This window comes from Oncorhynchus keta, chromosome 4, assembly GCF_023373465.1.
Source record: "Oncorhynchus keta strain PuntledgeMale-10-30-2019 chromosome 4, Oket_V2, whole genome shotgun sequence".
Classification (NCBI taxonomy): Eukaryota; Metazoa; Chordata; class Actinopteri; order Salmoniformes; family Salmonidae; genus Oncorhynchus; species Oncorhynchus keta.
This window is the reverse complement of record NC_068424.1, coordinates 14223232-14243828: the sequence shown is the minus strand read 5'-3', so window position 1 is coordinate 14243828 and position 20597 is coordinate 14223232. Positions and strand designations below refer to the sequence as shown.

The following is a 20597-nucleotide window of genomic DNA, read 5'->3' as shown; positions in this document are numbered from 1 at the left end:
GGGGAACAAAACATCAATATTTTGGGTACATGGTCAGGAAACTCCCCAGACCTTAATCCCACTGAGAACTTGTGGTCAATCCTCAAGAGGCGGGTGGACAAACAAAAACCCACCAATTCTGACAAACTCCAAGCATTGATTATGCAAGAATGGGGTTCCATCAGTCAGGATGTAGCCCAGAAGTTAATTGACAGCATGCCAGGGCAGATTGCAGAGGTCTTGAAAAAGAAGGTTCAACACTGAAAATATTGACTCTTTGCATCAACTTCATATAATTGTCAATAAAAGCCTTAAACACTTATGAAATGCTTGTAATTATACTTCAGCATTCCATAGTAACATCTGACAAAAATATCTTAAGACACTGAAGCAGCAAACTTTGTGAAAATTTACATTTGTGTCATTCTCAAAACTTTTGGCCACGACTGTACATACAACCTCAACTAACCGGTGCCCCTCACATTGACTGTACTGCCCCCCTCTGTATATATTGTTATTTTTTACTGCTAACCTGTACCCCCGCACATTGACTCTGTACCGGTAGCCCCTGGATATAGCTTCGCTAATGTTATGATATTATTGCTCCTTAATTATTTGTTATTTTTCTATTCATCTTATTATTATTATTTTTTTTAAATTATGACATTTTTACTTCAGTTTATTTTAGTAAATACTGTCTTAACGCTATTTTTTTCTTAAAACTGCATTGTTGGTTAATTAAGTGCTTTTAAGTAAGGGTTTTACTGTAAGGTCTACCTACACCTGTTGTATATGACGCATGTGACAAATACAGTTTGATTTGATTTGAAATGAGTCATTGTTGTTTTTCTCCCTCGTCCTTCAGACAGCCCAATACTGGTGCTGATGATCTGGCAATGGATGTGATTAGATTTTCAGCCTTCCGTCATTAAATTCCCATGGTTAGAATACTGATTCCTGTATTTAGTGTGTGTGTGTGTGTGTGTGTGTGTGTGTGTGTGTGTGTGTGTGTGTGTGTGTGTGTGTGTGTGTGTGTGTGTGTGTGTGTGTGTGTGTGTGTGTGTGTGTGTGTGCGCACAGTACCTGTGTGTAATGTCTGTGATATACCACAGTAAACCAATGTGAAGTGTGTGTGTGTGTGTAGCATTTAGTGAGTGTGAAGCCTGGGCTGTTTTCACTCTTTCAGTCTAATTAAACTAGGCTCGTGGGGAGAATGGATGCATCACCTCTGTCTAATCCATGTCTCTCCCAAACATTGCATTATCCAGTGGGAAATCCATTTTCTGCAGCCTATTCAAAGTCAGATGTCTCTCTCTCTCATTGGTCTCAACTTCTCCTACCGGGACATCAACATCTGGAGCTAATGACAATACCAGCTGAAATCCCCATCCAGATTAGCCTTCAGAAGATAATTTAGCAATCTGGTTAAATCCAGATCACAACAGAATAACACGTCAGATAGCAATGTTCTCCTTCTGAAAGTAAATGCAAGTTTATGCAGGATCAGGGAGACAAAAACGTGACTAAAACCGATTTCAGAGAGATTAGTCAACAGTTGTAGTGCAGCAATGCCAAAATGTAGCAGTGCCTAAATGACCAGGATGTACAAGTAAGTGAAGCTGCTACCTCGGGAAGATCTCGATAAGGCTGTAAGAATATACACGGGGAAATTAATGCTGTGCTAATAAAGAGAAATCAACATACCTTATTCAATAATTCTGTAAAACTAGAAAAGTAACCGTATTCCCGAATCAATATACTTTACATGAAATAGGTGTATGATGTTTGCCATTTATGATCACATGACCTTCTGATCATGTTTACGTAAAGTGAAGCAGACTCAAAACATTAGTGATGGCAAACTAATAAAATACTTTTGATGACGGACAAAACTGGTTTGCAGATACAGTTTTTAATGTATCACAACAATGAGCAACAAACATACTTGATGAACTATTTCCAGAAGTTGTTCAAATACCATCTACAATAAACGTCATGACAACAGGTCTGTGACACAAAAAAAATTAAAACAAATGTTTCAAAACCATGTTATTACCGTGTGACGGTACAGTTGAGACCTCAAACATTACAGTAACAAAAACTAATGAGACTACTCTCTATATATAAAACATCAATAACATTTTTGGTTTAGTTTATTTAAAGTTTTAGCCATAGGGGCTTCTTCTTAGTAAACCCTCAGGATGCATTTCCTATGTAACCAGGATTTAGAATACATATGGTGTAGGATATGACTGCTCCGTGAAATTCCCTTTTTGATATCCAGAAGAAAAACCATCCCAATATCAACCTTTTGAAGGCTGGTCTCTCTTTAGCGTGACACAATCCATCCAAGAAGAAGAAAAAACATGTTTGTTTTTTAAAATTCTTTCTTTCTTTTGGCTGCTGTGCAGTTGTAACATTTATGTACAGTTCGTTACGTTATCGTACCATCCTTTTGGTTGTTGGTTTGTTAGCTTCTACCTGTCCTTTGGTGTGGAAAGCATTGTGTTTGCTGCTAACATCTTAGCACGTGATGCTAGCTGACAGTTCAGTCTGGCAATGCTTTAGCCACATTGAGGGGAAAGGCAAGAAGCCAGGTTGGGAAAGCTTTTGGGATCAGGACAGTCGTTGGTGTTTGTACAATGACAGGATCACACCTATAGGGAGCCCAGGACATCTCTTATGAAACAACATTGTAAAAGTGTCTTCAGGATCATAGTAAATGTTAAAATACTAAAAATCCAAATAAGAAACATTTATGTTTCGCACGAAAAAAGATAATTAGAAACTGTGAAATTTTGCGTTTCAACTTTGAATGAAAACACTAAAACACCTGTACAATAATAAAACGCAAGAGGAAATGTTACTTGATTTTATCATTTGAAACAATAACTAAGCATGATTTGATTTTAACCTGTCAAACAGTTGCATTACATGCTACTTGTTCATCTCAGAAGAGGAAATACCAAAAGCAATACAGTTTTGCATTTCTTCATATTAATACATCTGTACCATGCACAGCCAACTACGAATATATACAACAGCTTAGCTCTCTTTGTTCACAAGCCTTTTCCTTTCATACAAATAGCCTCTTGTTACTTTGGAATGAAAGACGTCAGCTTACCTTACCAAACTGAAAAAGTGATTCATAACAACATAACACCCTTTAACAGCTTTCACATTCTTTAAGTTCTACTGCAAAATAAAACAAGACAAACAAACTAAAAACAGAATGAAATGTAAAAACAGCAAAGCAAAGTGATCCACGGGTCAGCATTCAGCCTGTTGGACAATTTATGGGGAACAATTTTTTTTTTTTTTTAAACATTACACAGTAGCAGCAACATGTTATATGGTAATACTTTGTAATGCATAAATGACTAAATAATTAGTGTTGACTTTTCATGATAGATCAACTGAAGTGCCCAGAAAATGAATGCGAGGACGAAGACCTATGCAGTAAATGGCAGTGTATAGGTGTAACACTGTTATCAGTCCTACAAGCACAGGGGAAAACATGTCATAATATAAAATACATGCTGTAGTCCCCCTTTGTAAGGCAGCATATTTGCTTATGCAAATATCATACCTTTTCTTAAAAATAAAAATAAAACATTTTGACCGACTTGTACTCTAACAGTTTCAAGTATACAGTACTACTTTCATGGATGCAGCAATTGTTAAATAGGTCACTGGGTTGTTAGGCGTCAATCCTCTAACAAACCAAAATTCTGCTGCAATCGTACGCAAAATAATAATTAAAACAAACAAACAAACATAGAAACACAAAAACATCTATTAAATTAACACATGGGTCTACCAAAATAATAATGATAAAAAACAGACAAAAACTAAATAAGTGCACTATAGTCCAGAAATAAGCAAGGTACCGTACAGCAATTCACAAATGAAAAAGAAGTCTTATTCACATAATTAATAATCAAGAGTGTATAAAACTAGAGATATTACCTCTTCAGAAAAGGGTGTGAGCAGAGGTAAAAGAGAGAAGGTAAGAGTTGGCACAGATTAGTATATTCTACAAGAGAAAAAGAGGGTTGGATATAGATACAGTTTGTTGTCATACAAACTGGAAAACAAAGGGGAATCGTACTTCACCATTCTAAAATTCCCTCTGTGGCAAAACCATACTGTCTTTGTAGGGGGCGAAAACTAAAAGGATATGCACGTTGTCCATTGCAACAGTAATATTGTCTCTCTTGGTACTCTACACACATCAAAGAAATGCGTCTGATAAAGCTTGACATGTTTTGGTTAAAAGCCAAGAGGCTCGTTGCTGCTTTTAACAAATGAGAAATGTTATGTTCTGACCTGAGAATTTAAAGCTACTGAATTACACCAGCTATCTAGACTAACAGAGGTTCTCATTGAGGGTTTTTCTGGATCGTCGTCCCATACAGTACATGCTAGCATTTGGAAAACAATCCAGCTGAGGTGCAATTTGCTATCGTGAGTTTTTGGCTTGAAACAAGCTCCACGGGGGAGCCTGAGAGATCTTTTCCTACTCCGTGTTTTTGTATACAATATAAGCTCAGTCAAGCATCTGCAACAGTTCTGTCCATAACAAAAATCAATCAATATCTTGCCAGCATATCAATATGGGAAAAACAATCCTGAGTCAATCATTTGGTACTGTAATTTTTTGGGTTAGAGAAACTTTGGAACTGCAGTTTAAAAGTCTTGTTTTTAAATTTTTTACATTTTTAAAGCAAGGGATCCTATTTTTCACCTCCTACACACTGAACATATCCATTCTGATACTGCTGAAGCCTGCGTCTAGGCCGGAGGTCGACTTAGCCTTGGCCTCCAACACCTTATCTAAGTCATCCAGCTTCTGTCTCAGCTCGTTGTCAGACTCATCTGAACAACTCTCATTGGGTAGGGAGGTGGGAACCCCTGAGACGCTGCTGCAGGACGTTGAGGTAACCATCAGAGGCAAGGAAAGGGGAGGAATAGGAGACGCAGACAGGGAGGAGGAAGAGGAGGAAGCAGCTTTCCGGGCAGTGGCCTGGAAAAAGATATCTGGCCAGGACTTGATGGCCAAGCGAGAGAGATGGGGAAAGGTGTTATTAGAAGGAGGAGCTGCAGACTGCGAGGTAGATGTGGTCTTGACAGGAGTAGGGGTGCAGACAGAGTGAGGTAATAATCTAGCATGCTCTTTGGCATTTCTCATTGCTTGTTTGATTGTTTTCTCTTTGTGCAAGCTCAACTGGAGGTGTTGGCCAAGTGCTTCATTCCCGTTGACCACCACGTTGCAGGCGATGCACCTGTACTTACTCACGGCCTTTCTAAGAACTGTGTCCTGCGGGTCTGGAAAAGGGTTTCCGAAGTAGCAGAAAGACTTCTGGTGATGCACTGCAGAGTCCTCATCAGCGAATACCATCTGGCACTTCCTGCATATGAACTGGTGCTTGACAGACGGAATGATGAAATCGTCAGGGAAGTCTGTGGTTCTTTTGGTTTCTGTTGGCAGTTCTTTTGTGCTTTCCGTCAAAGAGCATTTGTTGTTGTTGGTGTCATCCTTAGTTCCCATAGATAGTTTTGGTTTGAAAGACTTGGGGTTGCTCTGCACAATTGGCGACGACACCTTCACAGGGGCTGGCTTCTGCTTCGGCTGTTTATGATGCTGTTTTTGTTGCTCAATATGCTTTTGGTGCTGCTGCTGCTGTTGCTGCTTCTGCAGGGAATCCTGGAGGGACAGCTGGTACTGCTGATACTGCTGCAGGAGGGCGGTGGGATTCATGCCCGCCATGGCGGCCTGTGGGATGGCGGCAGGTCCATAGGGGAACAGGTTCTCCATCCCGCCGAACGGAGGGAAGTATCCCCCCGCCTGCATCCCTCCAAGAATCTGTGGCGAAAAGCTGTTGGCGAAGCCCGGGAGGAAGTAAGGCAGGAACTGGCCTCCCAGGAAGGAGCTTGGGTCTGCTGCGCCGGTCAGGGCATTCTGAAGAGCCTGTAGTTGAGCGGCATCCAGATGACCCTCACGTCCTGGTTTGCCCGAGGCTGGAAACGGCTTCTCCCTCTTTTTGTTGTTGCTGACGTTGGGGGTCTGTAGACGGCCGCCGTTCTCCACTTCTCTTTCCTTGGCATTCTTCTGGTGGTGCGGCTTCTCCGCAGGTTTCTTGCTGCTGCTGCTGCTGTTGTTGTTGCTCTCTCTTTCTTGGTATTTGCTGTGCTGCTCAATGTGGTCTGTTGAAGTCAGAGGGGTAGAGGAAACAGGAGGAAGAGGTGGAGGAGGAGGAGGAGTCTGCAGAAGATTCTTGTTTGTGGTAGTGCTCAGAGACATGGCAGGAGAGGGGGTGGCTGGGTTCGGGAATCCAAGCATGCCAGCACCGGGAGATGCTAAAGCTGAAATATAGTGGTATAAATGATATTCAAATGTGTTTAAATTTATATACACCCTAGTATTACTATGTAAATATTGTTCAGTAATACATTATGGAGATATATGCAGTTATGATCGACTTCATAATTGTATTTGTTAAACTGTCACATGCGCTTCATGATATATACTAACATGAGGATATTATAAATATACCAAACCCACATCAAAGGAGAGGAGGGGAAATGAATTCCAAAATGATAAAAATGCATTTGCTTAAAAAAATGTCAGAACCATTATATTATGTAGAAGTTCTGCACTGAACGTTGAGATCATGCATTAAAGTGTATTTTACACAATGTACAACGTTTGGTAAAATATCTCTACCAACAACAACAACACTGTGATGGAATGAAGAGAAAATACTGCAGAGAAAGAGTATTTTGGGCATGTAAAGCATAGATAAAAAATTATCATAAAAGTTATATAAAAGTACTATTATCTGTGTGTTCTCTGTGTGTCATAGTAACTCACCAGGTGTGTTGGGTGGGTAAATAGGAAGTGAGGATGGCCCGGTGACCCCAGGAAGTAGTACCGGCGGGAGGCCAGAGATCCCGGGATAGCCTGAGGGCAGGCTGAGGCCATGAAGTGCATTGTTGTGGTTCACTGCAGTCTGAAGGTGCTGGGCAGCCAGATTGCTGAGCCCGTCGCTCCCAGCCTTCTTCAGACGATCCATCTCCTGCTGAGCCATCAGCTGGCGGACCGTGGTGGGTGCTAGGTAGTCCTTCTCTCTGTCCACCTGGTTGACCAGGGTCTCCTGCACTTTAGCGATGTGCTGTTTGGAGAAGATGTGGTCGCGGATGGACATCCGGGCAGTGTACTTCACATTACACAAAGTACACTCCGGCTGGGGCCCGTCCGGCCCGCCTTGACTGATCATGAATGGCTTTCCAATATTGATTTTGAACTTCTTTTCCTTGGCGCGGGCATTCTGGAACCATACCTGCACCACACGCTTGGGGAGGCCCATCTCACTGCCCAGCATCTCACACTCCTGCATGGTGGGGGTGCGGTAGTCACTGAAACAGGCCTTGAGGACTTTCAGCTGAAGGTTGCTCATCTGAGTCCTGAAGCGCTTGTGCCCTGGTCTCTCCCCACCACTGCCGCTGCCCTTCCCAGACGTGAAGGGGTTTCCACTTCCGAAGGGGCTGGGGGAGCTGGGGTCGGTGAGGCTGGAGGTCTCGCTCTGGTCATTGTTGTCATCCATGTCGTCATCTCTGGAGCTGTAGTAGGAGTAAGAGTAGGAGCAGGAGTCTCCGTCCTTGCCGGAGTAGCTGAGGGAGGGGCTCACCATACTGAAGGGGAAGCGGTCGTCGCCACCGTCTGAGCTCTGGGCAAGGTTGCTCTTGCTGTCGCACGCCAGCTTGTCCCCTCCGTTGGCCATGAGGCTCTCCAGCTCATTGTTGTTGCCCTCATCTCCAGTGGTGGCGTCACTTATGGCTGTGTTGATGGATGAGGTCTCGTCAAAGTCCATTTTGTTGTTGATGTCGTAGGATGAGCCCTGTGCAGAATTAATGTTAAGCCCTTCAGAATCATCACAGTTTTCTGCTTTTACGGATGAAGGGCTCATTAAGTTTTTTAACTGTGCCTCAGATTGTTTGACAGGCGTTGAGGAAGCTGCGGGCAGCTCGTACTCATTCGGCTCAATCTTGGTGGGCAGCTGCGGGAACTCAAAGAAGTTGTACTTGTGTGGGCTCTCACCTCCATCATCTTGGTTCATCATTGGGCTATTGGGCAGACTAAACCCTGCCTGTTTGGCTTCATGCCAGTGTCTAGAGCGGATATGGCTGTCCAAAGCTGACTTGGCCTTGAACAGCGCCCGGCAAAAAGGACATTTCTTATGTGACTGGGAGGCCCCCAATGCTCTGAACTGTCCCTTTCTCTCTCGGGCACGTGTGTTCTGAAACCACACCTGCACCACTCTCTTCTTCAGGCCGACCTCACGGGCAATGTGATCCAGCATCTTCCTCGTGGGGTTGGAGTCCAGCAAGTATTTGTCATAGAGGATCTCTAGTTGTTCTGGGGTGATGGTGGTTCTGAGACGTTTGTCTCTGTGCTGTTCTTCAGTCATGTTTCCGTTATCTTTTTCAATGGATCCATCCTCTTTCTCATCTAGTTTTCTCTTCATGGAGCCAGAGCAGGGACCCGAGGACAAACCAGAGCCGCTTTGAGTTGGCATCTGGAGTCCTCCAGACAGAAGCTGGCTAGTCATCAGAGGGTTATTGGGGTCGAAGATCAGATAGGGCATGTCCATGGGCCTTTCCAGGAACTGGGAATGGAGGAACTGGTTCTGGGCTGCCAGGAAATGCATATGTTGGTGCTCCTGCCATAGCTCAATGCTTGGGAAGGCTATCTTGCACTGGTCACACTGGTATTGGAGCATCTGGGGAGAGAGGGAGTTGGTGAGGGAGGAGAGGGCCAGAGAGAGGGGGCTAGAGGGGATGGTGGCTGACTGAGGCTGGGAGTGGGGTCTGGACATCTGGGGCTGGGGGGTCTTCTGAGGGGGTGGCTGAGGGGTGGAGGCCTTGGAGGGTCTGGGGTCCGGTAGAGACTTTATCATAACTGGAGAAGGTGCAGGTTCTGGCTCTTTAGGCTTGGGCTCAGAGGCCGGTTCAGGCTTGGGGGATGTCTTTTCCAGGTTGGAGTGAGGGGAGGGCATCAGAGGTGAACTGGAGCCTGAGCTAGTGGCTGTTCCATGGTGATGCTTGGATGACTCAGGGTGCTTGGCTGGGCATGGTTCTCCTATATCCATGTACTCCTCAGACTGGTTGTCCTCATTCCCTTCCTCATCCTCGTCCTTGTAGCATGTTTTCTTCTGGTGGGTGATCAGGTCGAAGATTCGTGGGAACACCACACTACATTTCTTGCACTCGTACTGCATATTGCTGGTGCGGATGTAGCGCTCATTCGTCAGTTCTTTCTTCTCATTTTCTTTAGCATCTGCCTGGTTCTCGTAGCTCTTCCGGGCCTTCTGGCGGGCATTTTGGAACCACACCACAATGACCCTTGACGGCAGGTTGAGCACGGTGGACAGCTGCTCAATCTCATCATCTTTCGGGTAAGCATTTGTGTCGAAGAAGTCCTGTAGGACCCTCAGTTGGTAGTCAGTGAACCTTGTCCTGGAGGACCGTTTGTTCATGGTGGCATCAGTCCTGTAGTACTCCAGTGTACTGTACTGGGACTCCAGCCTAATATCCTCCAACGTGGTAATAGGTGGAATGTTGAAGTTGTAAGGAGAGTCTTTGTTTCGCTGCCTCTCTTTGAAGAGGGTGTTACGGAACCAGTGCTTGATTACTTTCTGGGGGAGGCTGGACATATCAGCCATCTCCTGAATCTGCTCCTCAGTGGGCGAGTTGTTGATGTCAAAGTGTGCTCTGAGGACCTTCAGCTGGTCGTCCGTGATGCGGGTTCGAGGGCGCTTGAACTGTGACTGCCTCAAGAAGTTTGGATCGAGACCTAGCTGCTGCTGACAAAGCTGGGTGAGATCCGAGGACAGGGAGTCCATTGTAGGCAGCTGCAGGGTGAGTTGAGGGTGTAGCCCTTGGTGCTGGATGGACTGCATCAACAGAGGGGGGAAGAGGGAGAAATCTAGTGGCCCCACAGGCTGCACCTGTGGGGATGCGGAGGGTGGTGGAGGAGGGGGAGGTGGGGGTGGTGGCTGGGTCTGCGGAGCCTGGTTTGGGGCAGGGGATGGGGCCTTGATCTGGGGCTTGTTCGTGGAGGTGCAGGGAGGCTGCTGGGTGGTCACTGGGACTGGTGAGGGAGGAGGAAGGAGAGGCAGTGGTGGAGGAGTCTCAGGGGAAGGGGGGTTGATGGGGTAGAGCTTGTCGTAGGCCTCTCGGTACTGCTGGGCAAACTTCTCCAGCTCTCCATAAGGAAAGAACTGTCCATGGATGTGCTCTTGGTGGCTTTTGAGAATAAGCATGTTGGAGAAGAGCTTTCCACACATCCCACATTCCAGCTTGCCGTTATTGAGCTCCAGTTGTTGTTGTTGTGGTTGTTGTTTTTGTTCTTCTCCTTCTTTGTTTTTCTTCTGGTTTTTCTGCCTGTTCTCGTTGTACTGGATGACCAGCTCAAATCCAAAGTTCTCCAGAAGGGCCTTGGCTGCATTTCCTCTGGCTCCTGACACGATACGTGGAGGAGGAATCAGCGGCTCAGGAAACTTGGACTTTTTGTCTTTTTTGTCCTTTCCTCCCTCACTGACTCCATCTGCTCCATTCTCCATCTTGGCTTTGCTCACCTGTTTTTCCAGATGCTCCTCTGACTCTCTGGACATATGTATGTCAGACACAGCATTGGGCTCCATTTTGGGCTTGTGGCTCTGCAGTTGCTGATTTTTTTGCTGCTGGAGCTGCAACTGGGATGCTTGTTGCTGCTGCTGCTGCTGTTGTTGCTGCTGTTGAGCCTGAGCCTGCTGTAGCTGGTGTTGCTGCTGCATCTGCTGCTTCAGGTCTTCCAGGAAAGAACCAGTCAAGCCCGGCATCCCGAAGGCGGCAGCTGAGTGAAGAGCCAGCTCTGGGCTCAGGTTGAATTCTGCCCCTGGGATGTAGAAGGGGAAAAGGAACTGTGGCTGCTGGAACTGAAGCAGAGCCTCTGGGGTCATGCCGAACTGGGGGTAAAAAGCCGGGTTGAGGAATTGGGGCTGGAAAAAGGCAGCCTGCTGCTGGAGCTCGTGTTGGAGCTGCATCTGTAGTTGAGCTTGGGACTGAGCATTCTGATGGCTTTGCAGTACAGAGACATGATCAGTAGTGTGCTTTGCATTGTTGCTGTTGTTAGCTTCTTTGGCATCTACAGTGTTTTCTTTGTTAACCAATGGCGTCACGCTTCTAGCAGTTTCTGAGTTAGCATTGTTGCCTTGTCCGGTTGGGACTGGGATGCTGGATGGAGCCATGCCACTAGTGTTCCCAATCCCTGTACAGCTGCTGCTGCTGCTTGTCTCGGTTTTGGCAGTTCTGACTTTGGTATGATGCAGCACAGACCTCATGTGGATCTCTAGGGTTGAGCTTTGGCTGTAGGCGACATTGCAGATATTGCATTTGAATGGTTTGTTGTCTGCATTGTTATTGGTCTCAGGGGAAACCGGGCTGGAGGCCTCCTGGAGAACTTTCTTCAGCTTGTGCAGGTGAGAGACGGAGTTGTAATGGACCAGAAGGATGTTCTTCTGGGTGAAGGACTCCTTGCAGACCGTGCACTTGTATGGCCGGGACGGGTCCAGGAACTTCTCCATGGTGAAGTTGGGGCCTTTTCTAAATGGGAGGGTTCGCTTTGTTTCAGCTCCCATGTCATCTAGCAACAAGCTACTGTCACTTCCTGTTGAGCTGGCCTTTTCTTCCAGGTCAAGCTCATCATCTTTATCCATTTCCTGTTCAAAGGCCTGATGTGCCTCCTCGTAGGCCCTGGCCTCGCTCTCAGGGACGAAGTCTCCGTTTACCGGCAGGCTGCAGCAGAGCTGTTGGACCTCGGCTTCGCTCAGCTCCGGATGTCCGTTCTCCAGGTGCTTCTGGAGCGCCAAGAATGTCCGGAAGCTGCGTTGGCAGAGACTGCACATGGTGGCCGCCCGGATGGCATGATACTGGGAATGTATCTGCAGCTTCTGCATGGTCTTGAAGGCCAGGCTGCAGTGGTTGCAGCGGTATTTGTAGATGTGGCGGTCAGAGACTGAGAGCTGTTGCTGCTGGCGTCTCTGGAGGTCGTTCAGATGATCCTGGAGGGAGTCAGGACTCTTTCGATCCTGCCCAACCCCCCCAGACGTCTTCCAGTCTGGAGCTTCAGACCCCTCCTTGGGGGGTTTGAGTTCCTCTCGTAGAAGGTCTACTTCACTTTTGTCTTGGCCTGTGCTGTTCATCTGGTCCTTGGATCTGTTCCCTGAGAAAGGAGAATGAAAATAGAATGAAATTTATGAGCAAAAGACATTGTACAAATGCATTGATTACCAACTCTGGAAACGTAAACCATGTCTGGTTAATATAAGTAATATTTTGTTCCATTTGTGTAGCAGGGCCCTTCTACATCCCAAGGACATTTCATTTCCAAACAAACTCAGAATAGTACATTCAATACCGACAGGAGTATTGTAACAGTGGTAAACATGCTCTGTGTACCTGTGGGCTTTCCAGACGTCTCAGAGAGGGTTGCAGAAGCTTCCATCAGAGAAAAAGCATTGTCTTGTCCAGGTGAAGGATACATCATGCTATTGGGCACCATCACATCAGGCCCAGCCACCTATCAAAGTCACACAACAAAAACAATTTAATGATCTTAATAACTTATCCCTAAATGCAACATGCATCGTAATAAAATCATATTATAAAATGTAATAGTGCAGTAATTAAGGAGTTTAGTATTAAATATTAAAAACATGTTGAGCAAGTGTACTTTTCAGCTTGCCTCTTGCCAATAAAAATAGATAATTTTCAGAAAGCGGAATTAGCTTTTCCCTGAGGACGACAATCGTCAAGTTTTTGACATATTCTCGGGAGAGTGGGATAAATGCATGGGAAATGTTTTATAGGACTGCACAGTGACAGCACTGCCCAGAGCTAGTTAATAAGGGACTGTAGGGAGCACTGGACACATTTTTCAATTTGTCATGTCAACATCACAGATCTTTAAAAAGGATTAAAAACCTCTTTAGAAAACTTTTAAACCTTGAGGAAAATGTACTGTATGTGCAATGCTATTAGAAGCAAATTAAACATTTTCTCAGCATTTTTCTCACCAGCAATCAGCAAAACATTAAATAGATAGTCATCTGAATATGAGAAGTTGTCTGTACTCTAAACAGTTATTTCTGCCAACATTTTGTAAAGTTATGTAGTGTTTCCACATACAGTCATGAGTAGTTTGTCGACGCAGTCTGGAGCCACGCTGTGCAGGTGTGTGAGGTGGAGCTGCAGGTGGATCTTGTTGCTGAGGACGTCCTGGCACAGTGGGCAGCAGATCACCGGCTGCTGCATGGAATGCTGGGATACCACATGGAGCTGTAACCTGTTGGCGTCTTTACTCCTGTAGTTACAGTAGGGACACTGCTGCAGCTGCTGGGAGAGATGTGACAAAGCTTGCTATGGTTATTAGTGGGAAAGTAAAAGATTAGAGATGGACAAGAACAAGGTGTGTCTATGGTTTTACCAGTCTTCATCACCTCTGTATTTTTACTTCAAAACTAGAATTACTCGAGAGCAAATGTGTTTTTCCTTTCACTATTGGTCTTAGTGAGACAGCTTTCCAACATTCCAAACCCAAACACGTAAAAACATGACGTAACTTTTAACTGCACTAAGAAAACTAGATGACAGAGCTCCCCGAAGAGGATAAAACATGAAACATGACCTGAATATCCCCTCAGCTAAACAAATTGGAACCCTGCTCTCCCTCCCCCTTCCGCCCCCTCTGCTCCCATCTCACTTTACCTTTACGCACAAAATATAGATCAACCTCGTTTCCTTTAAATGCACTTAAGCCCCTCAACTCGTGCAATTTTATTAGTGGGAAATATGATTGGAGGGGAATTTCTAATCAGGAGATTAGAGATGACAAAGGTGTGTCGCCTCCTCATCTCCCGCCTAGCCCTCATTACAGGAAGTACTCCTAAAATGGCCGCCCCCAGCCCCCTGCCTTAATGTAATCCATTTCTGAAATGACGCAGGCCTCCTTCCACTCAGGGCCCTCCACAAGACAAGCTAATACTTCATAATCTAATTTAAAAACACATACCTTCTAAAGAAATGCAAAGTGAGTGGGATTGGGAGAGGGCTTTAGCCTTGCCTATTGGATGCAGGTCGACAAAGGAGTGAGAATGTTCTATAGGGGATGTTTAAGTGTTCTGTCAGTGGGGACTGCATTTGGGGTTAACTATTTTAGATCTGTTGACAGCACATTATCCTCTGAGACATCTTAGAATAACTCTTAGAATACCTGCTAACTGTAATGGGTTGGAGTTAGCTTTGACTGGGTTTTTATTATGGAGCATTAGCGGTTAGCTTAGCATACCTGCTAAATGGTTAAAGATAGCTTTCCGTGTTGGTTTATCATGGAGCATTAGCGGTTAGCTTAGCATACCTGCTCACTAGCGCTGGTCTTCCCCTCTGCAGACTTGGGCCTTTTGGGCGGGCTGTCATTCTGTCTCTCTAGGAGCATGGAACATTTTCCCACAGCGTTGGATCCAGGAGACTCTTTAGACAGAGAGTTCACTCCTAAAACACAAGACAGAACAGAGCAAAATATTTAAATTATGTTGTAGCTCTGTTATAAATATATATATATATATATATATATATATATATATATATATATATATATATTATAAGTAAAATCAATGGACGAAGGCAAAGAAAAAGTTGAATTAATAAAAAAAATGACATTGTATCAAATTAAAATGTAGATGACATGTCAAATCAAATCAAATCAAATTGTATTAGTCACATGCGCCGAATACAACAAGTGTAGACCTTACAGTGAAATGCTTACTTACAAGCCCCTAACCAACAATGCAGTTTAAAAAATATGAATAAGAAATAGTCTGGGTAGCCATTTAATTAGATGTTCAGGAGTCTTATGGCTTGGGGGTAGAAGCTGTTTAGAGGCCTCTTGGACCTAGACTTGGCGCTCTGGTACCACTTGCCGTGCGGGAGTAGAGAGAACAGTCTATGACTAGGGTGGCTGGAGTCTTTGACAATTTGTAGGGCCTTCCTCTGACACCGCCTGGTATAGAGGCTCTGGATGGCAGGAAGCTTGGCCCCAGTGATGTACTGGGCCCTACGCATTACCCTCTGTAGTGCCTTGCAATGGGAGGCTGAGCAGTTGCCATACAAGGCAGAGATGCAACCAGTCAGGATGCTCTCGATGGTGCAGCTGTAATCACTTATGGTGATTACAAATATGTCGTGACAGACATTGGCTGTTGGGCTAGTAGTGTAGACCTGTTGTATCAGACTCCTAATTGTCATTCCTATACATTGAGTCATTCTGCCCCAAAGTCATGGAGAAATAGAGAGAAAATTAAACCAGCCTCATAATCACAGCAAGACATACATTCAATGTTATGGTAATATAATACACTTCATTAGACCACATGCTTCTAGCCTCCCTCGTCCTCTTCCTCCACACACACACACTCGCACGCACGCACGCACGCACACACGCACACACACACACACACACACACACACACACACACACACACACACACACACACACACACACACACACACACACACACACACACACACACACACACACACACACACACACACACACACACACACACACACACACACACACACACACACACACACATTATGCTGAATATCCAAGCTGTTTCCTGGTCACGGCTGGAGGTGGGGAGGTGGTTTACATGGCTGCGGCTCAATGCTGAGAGATATGGTTGTGTTTAGCAGACGCTGCGGCCAACTGAGAAGTGTTTAACTACCTTCATCCTTAGATACAGTCATAATGTGTGTGTGTGTGTGTGTGTGTGTGTGTGTGTGTGTGTGTGTGTGTGTGTGTGTGTGTGTGTGTGTGTGTGTGTGTGTGTGTGTGTGTGTGTGTGTGTGTGTGTGTGGCTATACTCTGTCACTGCAATTCACCCACTCCGCACATCACAAAGAAACAGAAGTAGCACCCCTCTACGCTTCTCTTTCTCTCTCTATCCCCCTCTCTCCCTCTCTTGTCTGGTCAGTCAAGGCAATATTGGGAGTCTCACTCTTGCAAATCCAACTCTTCACGGTAGATGCACAAAAGAAACTAAAAAAACGTTTTGTATTTCATATTATTCCCTGCCCGGTATTTGTATTCGGTGCATATCAATTCCTCCTGTTAGTTGATGCATTTACATTTGGTTGTGTTAAGGAAGCCTTCCGCTCATTTCATATGTAATCTGCAGTCTGAAATATTGGCCTGTCAAAAAAAGTGACAGAGGGAGGGAAAGAAAGAAACAATGATAGAGAAAAAAGTGCAGAATGTGAGAGAGATCATCTGAGGAATTCTCTGCAGCCTGGAAAAGGTCATCATTTCTCCCTCAGACTCAGCCGTTCTGGGATGGCTCAGTCGGTCTGGGATGGCTCAGCCGGTCTGGGATGGCTCAGCCGGTCTGGGATAGCTCAGCCGGTCTGGGATGGCTCTGCCGGTCTGGGATGGCTCAGCCGGTCTGGGATGGCTCTGCCGGTCTGGCTCAGCCGGTCTGGGATGGCTCAGCCGGTCTAGGATGGCTCAGCCGGTCTGGGATGGCTCAGCCGGTCTGGGATGGCTCTGCCGGTCTGGGATGGCTCTGCCGGTCTGGGATGGCTCTGCCGGTCTGGGATGGCTCAGCCGGTCTGGGATGGCTCAGCCGGTCTGGGATGGCTCTGCAGGGTTGGGATGGCTCAGCCGGTCTGGGATGGCTCTGCAGGGTTGGGATGGCTCAGCCGGTCTGGGATGGCTCAGCCGGTCTGGGATGGCTCAGCCGGTCTGGGATGGCTCTGCAGGGCTGGTCTGTGTGTTGTGTGTGTGTGTGCCATGTCAAACCCTAGCACCTCATTGGCCAATTGGGACCGGTCCCTCCCTCCCTCCCTCCCTCCCTCCCTCCCTCCCTCCCTCCCTCCCTCCCTCCCTCCCTCCCTCCCTCCCTCCCTCCCTCCCTCCCTCCCTCCCTCCCTCCCTCCCTCCCTCCCTCCCTCCCTCCCTCCCTCCCTCCCTCTTTCCCTCCCTCCCTCCCTCCCTCCCTCCCTCCCTCCCATGTCACCTTGAACATGGACAAAATGGAATGTCTCTAACTATTTTACACAGGGATAAGTGGGGAGCTCCATCAATCTATCAAATGCATGCAGCCATTTTAAAGCACACACTATGGAATTGAGAACGATAGATTCTTATCCATAACGTAAGTGTGACTATATTAAGGCTTTCTCATGAGATCATTATCTACAGGAGAACAATAATGTACTCAACCTATCAATCTATGGAGTCTACATGATAGCTGGTATGTAATGATCTGCTCCCTATCACTTTCTAACACATTGGCTTTTTCTTCCTCGGCTGGTCATGAATGGTCATGAAGAAAAGAGAGAGAAAGAGAGAGGGGGAAGGAGAGAGGGGGAGTGAAACAGAGAGATCGAGACGCTCTCATTCTCCTTTGTTTCTGAGCCTCACAGTTAATGACCAGTGCAAAAAAGCGGTGTCCAGATTCTCTCCAATTATTATTATTTATTTTTTTTGGGGGGGGGGATCCCCTCTCCTCCCCTCCCCTCCCCAGAGAATGTCTGGCACATGGCCATGTTAAGGAGAAAAAAAAACGTGTGGTTCTGCCCCGTTTGCCCCCCCCCTGTTTTTTTCTACTCTCCTACTTTCCCTCCGTCTTTCTGCGTGTCCCGATGCTGTGCAGCATGGAGGGGTGAGGCGTGGGCTAGAACATGGTTCTTCCTCTAAAGGCAAATGCCTGACTGCAGCAGGACATTGGCTGATTAGATACATCAAAAGGTGATTTATGACATTCAGACTGTTTGCAAGACAGAACAACAACCATGCTACCCACCCATCTTTATTTACTACTGTCAATGGTAGGTCTGTATTCACACTCACACGTACACAAACACACAGTGTGTCGCACATAGACAGATACAAACGCACACACCAGTGTTTCCAATCCAGTCCTCTTTTAAACAGTATAATTCTGTCCTAAATTGGTGCTCAAAAGCAAACGCCAACAACAGAATCTCTAATAATGGTTTTCTGACAGACATACTTCTGCGTTCGCCCGTTCTGCAACATTTTACCCAGCAAACTACATTTTCACATAAACTAGATGTTGATGTGTTATCTTGTGTAATCACATTTTCCTTTATAGATATATAAAGCATAAAACATTAAGCGTAAATACATTGTCTAAACTTTAATAGTACAGTTTTGTCTAGAGGTCAGCTGAAAATGTAATAACTTTTATTTTGTTGATAACAAACCTCTTGTCAATTAAAAGGAGGCTGCTGGTCCAAGACAGGTTATATTTAGTATTCAATTTAGCAATCCTGAGATCTGGCAGAGGGGCTTAGGTTACTGGGTTGTAAATTTACTGGAGAGAGAAAGAGGGAGAGAGAGAAGAGAGAGAGAGAGTGATGGAGAGAGAGAGAGAGAGAGAGGGAGAGAGAGAGGGGGAGAGAGAGAGAGAGAGAGGGAGAGAGAGAGGGAGAGAGAGAGGGGGAGAGAGAGGGGGAGAGAGATGGAGAGAGAGAGAGATGGATAGAGGGGTACAGGGAGAAAGAGAGAGGGGAAATAGAGAGGGAGGGAGATTGATTTAGAGGCCTAGTGGCATAAGGTTACACATTAGCCTGACCTCAGGGTCACCTGATAACATTAGAAGACACTTTGAACTATACAGTCCCAGAGACAGAGCAGCACAGCCAGCAAACAGCAGCACACTAAGTCACACAGACAGAGGCACCTCTATGTTTATAAGGGGAGCAATGGGCTAATGAAATATATTTAAATTATTAACAAATTATTATATCGGCTGTCTTTTTCCTTTTCTCATCATCTTCCTGTTTTTAATAAGCGATAAATATGACGTCACATTGTCACGAATATTACCGAAGGTGACTCCCCTTCTTGTTCGGGTGGCGCTCGGCGGTCGTCGTCGCCGGTCTACTAGCTATCGCCGATCCGTTGTTCTGTGTTCGTTTAGTTCTGTCTAATTGGTACCTGTTTCTTGTTTGGTTGTTAGGATAGGGTTATATATAGTCTGTTTAGCCTGCTTCTGTTTCGTGCGGGCTTGTTCGTCTGTTCTGTGTTTGAGTGTATTTTTGTTTGCATTTGGGTTTCACGCTGTCCGTTTATATTTCTGTTAATTTGTGTTTCCACTTTTGTTCATGTTATGTTTCCGGGACATTAAAGCGTGTTGTTTTTCCCACATCTTTTGCTCTCTGCGCCTGACTCCACACCTCTTCACTCATTTACTCGTAACACACATTTGATAAATTGATCAAGACATTCACCACGCAATGATTCAAATTAAAATAAACCTCATAGCTGTTGTCTTATAATTACTGTAAATATGCTAATATGTTTAATATATTTTAATCTAACATCTAGGAATGACAGAAATTGCCAACCTTCATTTCAAATCTCACAAAATTTCTGGGACATGTCCACGCAAACAAAAATATTTAACAAATAGAGATTTGTTAATCTAAAATATTTCACATTGTATCTCGTTTGCATGCTTTTTCCATTTAGTTCATTCACTCATCTGTATAATTTTACGAGAAGTTAATACAACATCATTCAGCCAAAGGAACAATTACTAATTTCCCCGCTAATTTGAAGCAGGTAGAGTCAGTAATTTCCTGAGCACACAGGCTGATTTTCATGCAGGGTCTTTGTTTAGGAAGATATTTATAAAGAGAAACCCCTAAACCACTCACATGCTCCTTCTCTATACTGGACAAAGCAATCTGGAATTAATCCGCATAGGCACATTTGCATGGAAAAAGTAACATGGATTATAATTAATCTAAAGTGACACTGGATTAAAAAAGACAATGCCAATGAAGCAAGGGAAAAACTCTCTATCCCCCTCTCTCCCTGCCCCCCCCCCTTCTCTCTCTCTGTCTCCCTCCCCCCATTATGAGGGGAACCAAACACAAGCCACCAGGTCAGACCAGACTATACAGCAGTAGACTCACAATAGAAAGCTAACAACAAAATCATGATACTTATTTCCAGTTATTTTGCAAAGCAAGTTGCTTGGCAACAAATGTAACATACATTTCCACTCAACATAAACGGGTGTTGGATATTTACAAAAAAGCAGAAGAAGTTGAGCATTGTCTGTGTGTGTGTGTGTGTGTGTGTGTGTGTGTGTGTGTGTGTGTGTGTGTGTGTGTGTGTGTGTGTGTGTGTGTGTGTGTGTGTGTGTGTGTGTGTGTGTGTGTGTGTGTGTGTGTGTGTGTGTGTGTGTGTGTGTGTGTGAGAGACTGTTGGGATGGCATGTGTTACATGATGCTGGTGGTAATACGGTGGTGTAAATTAATTGACTTTAGTCCCAGTAAGACAGAAATGTCATTGAGATGAAGCTTAGAGATAAATGATTAGCTCTGTAAGTGTGTGTGCGTCGTGTGTGTGTGCACGCGTGTTGGTGTGTGAGATGAGAGATAGACGACTAGCTAAACTGACAGCCCATACTCTCTCAGAACTACCTCTGCTCCACTGAACCCAACATTATGGAGCTAGGTATAAGGAGAGAGAGAGGGAG

The 20597-nt window shown here is 45.3% G+C and overlaps 1 protein-coding gene across 2 annotated transcripts in view; it reads right to left on the bottom strand.

Annotated features, from left to right (window-relative positions):
- Nucleotides 1–1872: 1872 nt before the first annotated feature.
- Nucleotides 1873–20597, bottom strand: part of LOC118374289 (zinc finger homeobox protein 4-like) — a 216358-nt gene continuing 197633 nt past the window's right edge. The window contains exons 8-12 of one of the 2 annotated variants that reach the window (XM_052501100.1): nucleotides 14438–14571; nucleotides 13210–13416; nucleotides 12481–12601; nucleotides 6854–12244; nucleotides 1873–6345 (exon numbers count right to left, since the gene is read on the bottom strand). In XM_052501100.1, coding sequence (XP_052357060.1) covers nucleotides 4730–6345; nucleotides 6854–12244; nucleotides 12481–12601; nucleotides 13210–13416; nucleotides 14438–14571 — 7469 coding nt within the window. In that variant the 3' untranslated portion in view covers nucleotides 1873–4729. The remainder of the gene's footprint in view (nucleotides 6346–6853; nucleotides 12245–12480; nucleotides 12602–13209; nucleotides 13417–14437; nucleotides 14572–20597) is intronic. The other variant, XM_052501103.1, reaches the window with a different exon arrangement.